This window comes from Vicia villosa, linkage group LG1, assembly GCF_029867415.1.
Source record: "Vicia villosa cultivar HV-30 ecotype Madison, WI linkage group LG1, Vvil1.0, whole genome shotgun sequence".
Lineage (NCBI taxonomy): Eukaryota > Viridiplantae > Streptophyta > Magnoliopsida > Fabales > Fabaceae > Vicia > Vicia villosa.
This window is the reverse complement of record NC_081180.1, coordinates 161,292,938-161,301,556: the sequence shown is the minus strand read 5'-3', so window position 1 is coordinate 161,301,556 and position 8,619 is coordinate 161,292,938. Positions and strand designations below refer to the sequence as shown.

General features: G+C 31.5%; 1 protein-coding gene across 1 annotated transcript; it reads left to right on the top strand.

Annotated features, from left to right (window-relative positions):
* Nucleotides 1-909: 909 nt before the first annotated feature.
* On the top strand, nt 910-8,405 carry LOC131658480 (uncharacterized). Its single transcript, XM_058927769.1, has 2 exons — nt 910-1,509; nt 8,280-8,405. Exons 1-2 carry the CDS (start codon nt 910-912, stop codon nt 8,403-8,405), a joined length of 726 nt encoding a protein of 241 aa, XP_058783752.1.
* Nucleotides 8,406-8,619: the final 214 nt, after the last annotated feature.

The window sequence follows — 8,619 nt, the reverse complement described above, 5'->3', positions numbered from 1 at the left end:
AAAAACCAAAAACACTTCTTTTATTTTCTTGCAATTTAAATTCCTAGATAAATATATAGGTTGTCAAATTCATGTAAATAGCGTAGTTTACATTTCCTGCACAATCGATGTAATAGCGTAGATTTACTTTCCGCATTTTACATTTCCGCATTTTAAATTCCAGCACATATAAACTGCGTGTATGCCAAAGATAAAATTGAATCGTTAGATCACTAACTTCAAAGATAAAATATTTGAATCCAAACACAATCACATTTGCACCTCTTAGGGTAATCCCTTTCTCATTCTTTTCAAAATCAAAATCAAATTCTATTATTTCAAACGCAAAATCGAACTTTTGTTTATATCCGGTGAAAGGATAGATTTTTAAAGGAAATAGGATAAAGACCTTATAACTCAAGGTAGACCTCCTAATTTGCTTGCTCAAATCAAAACAAACAAATCTCTCATATATCATTGTTTTTCAAAATGAAACTTTCAAAAAAAGACAATACTTTGTATATATCCAAACGAGGATCATTACGAAGTTAACGTTCTTTTTTCAAAAAAACATCTTTTGAAAGATAAAAACACTTTGTATACATCCGCAAAAGGATCATTACAAAGTCAATTTACAAAGGTATTTGGAACCACATACGAGCATTTCAAGGCAATCGAAAAGTAATTGAAAACAAGTGAGCTAAGCAAATTAAAGAGCCCATGGATAACCATGGATACAAAGGGTGCTAACACCTTCCCTTTGTATAACCTACCCCCTTACCCAGAATTTCTTAAAGGTCTTTTTTCTGTTTCTTTTATAAACCTTTCCTTAATTGGATAAAATAAAAGGTCGATGGCGACTCTCTGATTTTCAAAAATACAAAAGCAGAAACAAAAAAGAGTCAGTTCGCGTATCTCTCCACGAGAGGTATGGAAAAAACCGAGTGCACGACAGGTAGATTGGAAGAATTTGAAGACCAATTTCTGGAATTTCAAAAAGAGATCAAGGCCTTTAGAGGAAAATATCTATTTGGAAAAGAAGTAAATGACTTATGCTTGGTTCCGAATGTCAGAGTTCCGACCAAATTCAGACTCCTAGAATTTGAGAAGTACAAAGGGAATTCTTGTCCTCATAGTCATCTGATCATGTATGTAAGGAAAATGTCCATGCACACGGAAGATCAACGCTTGATAATTCACTACTTTCAAGATAGCTTATTTGGAGCTGCTTTGAAGTGGTACATGGGTTTGGATAGTACTCACATCCGTACTTTCCATGACCTCGAAGAAGCTTTCATCAGACAGTACAAATATAACATTGATATGGCACCGGACAGAGATCAACTCCGCGCTATGTCCCAAAGAGAAAAAGAGTCTTTCAAAGAGTACGTGCAAAGAAGGCGCGAACTAGCTGCTCAAATTATTCCTCCAATGGAAGAAAAAGAAATGACCAAAGTGTTCCTTAAGACACTAAGCACATTTTATTATGAGAAGATGGTAGCAAGAGCACCCAATGACTTTACTGAAATGGTAAATGTTAGAACAAGATTGAGAATCTATGTTCAGAATCTAGTTTTGATGATAACAAACATATATTTTGTGAGTAATAATTTTATTACTAATGGTTTCATTTAGTGTGCAGATACTATGTTATAAATATTATACAGGATTCATCAGAAAAAGAGTACAACAACTACATCTAGAAGATTGACGAAGCTAAACATCATTATCAGATGTTCTGATTAAGAACACGTCAAACAAGCCAAAGACCACAGATCAGAAGCAAGAGAAGCAACAATCAGAGACAAGACTACTCAGAAGAACAAGCAATATCAATTCTTACATACAATAAGTCTCAATCAGAAAAGTACATCAGAAGCTACGCGAAAATGAACAAGAAAGATCAACTGCAAGAAGCCTGGATTGAGATCAGAAGATCTCGCACGAAGAAAGATCAAAAGTTCCTAAGTTACAAGTTCTGAAGCTACAACGCAGTGACATACAAAATGCAAACAACAAAAGAGTCACTTATGAACCAATGAAGAAACTACAGCTCAACATACAAATTAAACAAAATATAAAGAGCTTAGAATCTAAGGGAGAGCCGTTAGAAACATCATCATAAGCAAAACGGTTACAACACTTAAAAGGAACAACTCCTAAATTGTTCAATTAAAAAGAGTTCTTGAAAGGTATTAAAAAGGACAAATTGGGTTGGAAGGGGTCCTTAGCCAAAAAAAAAAATTCTAATGAAAAAAGGGTCTTGGTTATTCAAAGTTTAACAAACCAAGTACTCGTAAAACTATATTTGTTAAGGCAAGTGACCAATCCAACAAGGAAAAAGTTAATAAAGCACAAAAGGTTCATTATTATCATAAAAGAAAAAGTTTTGTTAAGAATAAATCTTATACTCCTAGATATAGAAGCAATTTTGTACCTACTTACTTTTATTGTGGTATTATTGGCCACACACCTAATGCTTTCTATGTAGGAAACTTTAGTGTAGCAAGTGGACATTATGTGTGGGTTAAGAAATGAACTAACTATGATGGACCCAAAGCACATTGGGTACTAAATCAAACTTAATTTGTTTTGTAGGTTTGCTTAAGGACCACTTTAAATCTATGATGTTTTTTATAAATGGTGGTTCTAAGCATTTGATGATAGACATAAACTAATTTTCATATCTAGTTCTAAAAGATCAAGGGTTATTTCACATTTGGGGAATACCTTAAAGGAATAATTCTTGGTATTGGCAAAGTTGAAGTACTAACTTTTACATTCAATTGGAGATGTACTTTATATTGAAAGACTAAAGCAGAATCTTCTAAGGAATAGTTAACTCTGTGACAAAGGCTTCAAAATCATATTCACTAAAGATGAATGTTTGATGAAATCACTCATAAAGTAAAACTCATAGGTATACATTGCTTTTATTTTTTATAAATTTCTCTATATTTTTAAAAGTCTTTTCCCATCCTTTTTGCTAATGATGACAAAGGGGGGGAAGATATATATGTGTATGTGTATGCATGTCTCTAACTATTGAAGCCCAAAAGAAAGATGCAACTTCTATATGAATCAAGGGAGAGCCTTGATCAAGGGGGAGTTATCAAAGATAAGGGGAGTATTCACAAACGAGATTCTCGTTCACATAAGAGATTCAAGCATTCTAACTTTCAATTATTTGTCATCATCAAAAAGGGGGAGAATGTGAAGTCAAGACTCTCCATCCAATGTGTTTTGATGAATAGAAAGTGAAATTCAAATAATCATGTCAAAAAGTATGGAAAAAACTTCAAGAACAATGTATCAATTCAAGTGTCAAAATCAATTATCATGAGCAAAAGCTAGCACCAAATTAGTCAAGATATTGAAGACTAAGCATGGATCTTGATTGATAGAGGTACAAGTATGAAATTATATTGATAATTTTAGTGCTCAAATTATTCTCCAAAAAACCACTTGCATGCATTGGTCATTTGTGTTCAAAATCAATTTCAAATATAATTTTTCTAAACATATTTGAACCATGTTAAATCACTTTTAAATATAATTTTTTATCATGTTTGAACCATGTTAAATCAATTTAAAATATAATATATTGACTTGAATAAATCAATAGATGTTGCATTAGGTTGGTTCAAATAATTAGACAAATTTTCAATTTTTTCAAACATGCAGTTTTTGGTAAATTGTGGCATTTTAACCTGCTATAATAGCACAAAAACCGCCACAATTTACAACGTTCTGAAACAGTATTTTTGAATTTAAAATTTGAAAAATGCTGCGAACTTGTTAAGTCAAGTGACCGTTTTAATTGACTTAAGAAGTACTTAATTTAAAATTATGTTTTTTCATGAACCATTGTTTTTCTAAACTATTGCAAACCTTCATGAAAATGTCTCAAACTTTACCATGTTTCATAGAGGTGTTGTGCACTTATAAATACATGAAATTTCAAATTAAAAATCACCTCTTTCATTGCAATTTAACATCATATTTTTCACTCAATTTTTCAAATAAGTGTTTTTGTTCTTAATATTTCATAAAGAATTTTCTACATGTATGTTCATAACATTCCAGAAAATTCATATCATTCTCATAAACACTTGAGCACTATATTGTCATTATAAATTGCTTGTTTGGAAGAGAAGATCAATCCTAGTGATTGATATATGTTCATCAACTTTACTACTCAAATATTTTTCAAAAGTGTTTTGTAATTGCTTGTTGTCTAGGATTGTTGGAAACAATGGAGTAGTAAGGAAAAGATTGTTTTTCTTGTTCTACTTGATTGGTTGTATCTTACTGTCCAGGATTGTTGGAAGCAAGAAAGTCACTTTGTTCTACTTGTTTTTCTTTTTCTTAGTGGAATTAGTGTAAAATCCAAGAGGATTATTCTTGGTATTTGTGTGGTCCTTGTACAAGTCACAAACAATAGTAAAATTTCTTTCATGTTGAAAGAGAACTGGAGTACCCTCGGATTGTGAAGGGAACCATGATATATCATTGTGTCCTTATATTTTTCTGCACTTTATTGTTTTCATAATCTCACCATACACAAAAAAAATAAGGTCATGTTACAACGGTGAATTTTGTCATACGGATGTGCGGTAAAGAGTTATCGAATGTGTCATATTACAAAGTTTGACGCATTGATGTCATTTGATCATGTTATATATATATATATATATATATATATATATATATATATATATATATATATATATATATATATATATATATAATTAAAATTTTAATTGATTAGTAATGTTAAATGTTTTTTAGATAAAATAATAGGAGGTTTGATTTAATTTTTAAAAACTTAAAAAGCAAAAATATGTTTGGATTGCTTCTTTTTCAAAAAATCTATTTTCAAAAATCATTTCTAATTTCATAATTTTAAAAACAGAAAAATGAAAACATGTTAAACTTGTTTTGCCGTTTAATTTTGCATTTTTGTCTTTACTTTTCAAACGGCCTCAAATTTTAAATGTTTTATTTCATTTTCATTGTTTTGTGTTTAATGATGAAATTCAACACCTATTTTTTATATGTTAAATTTAAATATATTTTATTTATAGAAAAATGAAATTATATTTAATTTGATAATTATTTTATAAAAATTATTAGTAGTGCATCCTAAGTAAATTAATTTATTTGAATAACAACTTATTAATAAAATAATATTTAATTAAATAAATATAATCTTTAGATTATGGAATAATATTTACTGTAATTACAAATATTCTATTAAATTATCTTATATTTTATTTAAAAAAATTAATGACAAGAAATTACTATGAATTAAGTATTGTTAATGACCATTTTATAACTATTTTTTTAGAGGTTTGAATTTTTTTTAAAGATTATAAGAGAAAATTTGAATTATAACATTTATTCAGTGAGAAAAAGGTATATACGTCGATAATGTAAAATATTTTTACACTGTCAACCAATGAGAGACGTGTTTAACACCCCAATTTTCAATTAAGCGATTTAATTGATTTATTTATGTGTTCATTTAGCTATTGGGTGCTTAATTAAATGAACTATTATTTGATTATATGCGATGTGGGGTGTAGAGAATAGTTGTAGAGTACGGAGAGAATTGAACTTTGTTGGAAATAATTGGAATAACTAGAAAAAAATTAGTATTTTAATTAAAATAACAAAAATAAGATAAAATAGTAATTTGGCGAAATATTGAACTAATAGAATTATAGTAAAATAAATAGAATTATGAGGAGAGTGATTAAAATAGCATGGGTGATAGAAAAATAAGAAATATTAATAGATTTATTAATAAAATAATAGAAAAATAAGATGTGTAGAGAAATTGAGGGTAAAGTTGGAATTAAGAAAAATATGGAGGGAATATAAGGATAAGTTGGGGTAAAGCGGAAAGAGCCTAATTATAAGGAGTTAGGTTTTAGAATAAAATAATAGATTTGAAGAACTTGAGAGCGTAAGTACGTGAAAACTTTTGGAGAATTGACAAAGAGGCAAAACTCCAGAGATAGGAAAAGAAGAACTTCAAGGGAGAGATTTCAATGCTTGCTAGGAGAATCAAGGTAAAGGGGGAGATGTGTTTCTCTAATGAGTGTTAAAGTATGAGGGAGTAGATGAAGGGACCCTTAACCTCCCTAGGATTGGGTATTCTAATTCCTAATTCTAAAAATTGATGTAATAATTATTATTATATGATAGTGGTTTGATGGAATTCGTAAGCCTTTTATGAGTAAAATTATGTTTTGACAAGACTGTTGAATGTGCTCCATTGTTGATAGATGGAGGTTTAGGTAAGAGATGAATATGAAGGGTTGTAGGATGTATTGTGCTATTATTGATGAAAATGCATTATGAATATGTTATTATATGTATGATGTATTTTGGGTCGATTTTGGGTGCCAGGAGTGAAAAAATCAAAGTTCAGGTCAAAACTCCATGCCAGAATTCATGTTTTGCCATCACGGCCGCGCTCAACACAGGAATATGACGATCAACACAAGAAGTTATGCTCAGCGCGCCTACGCTCATCATAGAAAGTCGTGCTCAACACGGGAGCTGCTGTTCTTGTTTTTCGGTCGAAATTGTTTTAGCCATGACTTTTGATTCACAAGTCCAAATGACTCCCCGTTTGAAGCGTTGGAAAGCTAACACAATTTACCATCAAATAGAATTAGTTCCAATGACTTAATGTATCGTGATAACATGAATATTTGATGAGAATTGTGTGTATTTGTTGAAGTTATCTTGTGATGAAGTTATCTTGTGATGATGTTTTGATGTCGAGAATGTTAATTATAATTGGTTAACAATGTAAATGGTTGATGTTATAACAAAATAACATGAATATATGTTTATGAATATGCATATGTTGAGTTGCTGATGTTGATGTTGTTGTTTGTTGTATTAATATTGATTAATATTTGCGTATGGTGTATGACGTTATGTTAGGATGATGTTGTTATGGTGCCGATGTTGATGATGGTATTATGTCGATGTTGTTATGATGATGTTGTTATGATATTAATGTTGATAATTGTATTATGATGATGTTGTTAATGATGTTTCATGTTCAAATATATGCATGCTATGTTGTTGGTGGCATACAAGGTCAGAAGAGGGGCCAATGTGTATGTGTTATTCTTGCATGTTGAGAGTCCATGCATTCATGTTGTCGGAATTCAGTTCTTTTAGTGAGCCTCGATCCTATGGTGATGGATCGGGTGCGAGTAGCTAATTCCTATTATGGGGGATTGGCGAAGCGTTACCTATGGTGATGGTAGTAATTTTGGTGTGCTCCGGTTCCAAGAGAGAATCTGATCCTAAGGTAGGGATTGGGGAGAGAGATGAACTTGAATGTTCATATGTGGTACCACATCCATGTTGAGTCGGTGTTGCGTACATTTCATAAGTGTAGCATTTGTGTTGATTATTGTTGATGTGTGGTTTGGATGAGAATAATTAAAATGTTGATATTGGTTGATTAATGTGTATCTTGTTTTTAGGTTATAATATACTTCCTCTTGTTTTTACCGCTAATTATTGAAATGTATTCTCACCCCCTTTGCTTTAATGTTGTCCACCATGGACAACTTGCAGATACTCAGGAGTAGCATTCATTGAAGTGAGTGAAAAACAGCCCTTGGAGTGGTTTCTGTTAGTTTTCCGTTTTATTAGTAGGGGCTTGCTATGATCATGTATTATCGGGCTGGGAAAATTTTCTTTCTCCTGGTTTGCTATGCTTAAATTTCTTTTAAGTTGACTTCTTGTTTTGTCGAAGTTAATAATTGATTTGTTGGATCACTAGAGATTTATGGAGAGTTGAGTAATACAACTCCTTTTGCTTATGTTATGAAAGTTGAATTTTATGAGACTAAATGTCAAAAGTTTCTTTATTTTATATGATTATTTGATGGAGTCCGCTGCGATGATACCCTAAGTGAAGGTGAGCATGCGATGGTAGTGTTTTTATGAATTGATGAAACCTGTGTTACGGATCAGGATATGTTTGATGTGTGTGACACCCTATGTGGTTTTATTTTATAATTAAATTACGTGATAATTTGTGTGTGGGGTTTTAGAGTGTTACATAATGGTATCATAGCAGGTCAGTGTGTCCGACAAGGTTGTCTAATGTTGATTGTTCCTTAGTACGTAACATGTGTATAAAACATTGTCAGTGCTTGCTTGCTTTTCTATTTGGTTGTGTGCAGGAGTGGGATTGAAATAAGTGAGAGAGAAAAGCTTTTGTTTCTCTGAGATGTTTCAGTTGTGGAGTGTTGGTTCAGTATGCTGCTAATTGTAAGGGTGCAAGCGTTGTTGGGGTTATATTATTTCTTGAACCCGAACAGAGCATGGAATCGAGATTCTTGTCTTCCGGTCAATTTGGGATATCTTTGAGGGATAAAGATTAGTTATTGTTGATGTTTTCTCCTCGGAGAGTGAAGAGCAATGTGAAGGCTAGTTGTATGCTAGTGGTGTATTATTCTTGATGTTTTTCCTTAAGATATCTGCACCATGCCTCCGGAGCATGTAACTAAGTTCGACGAAGGTGAAGAGTTGTTTGTTTATGCTAAGCAAGTGGATGAGTTTGTGGGAGATGGTGCTCCAGTGTTGCTAGTTAAGAAG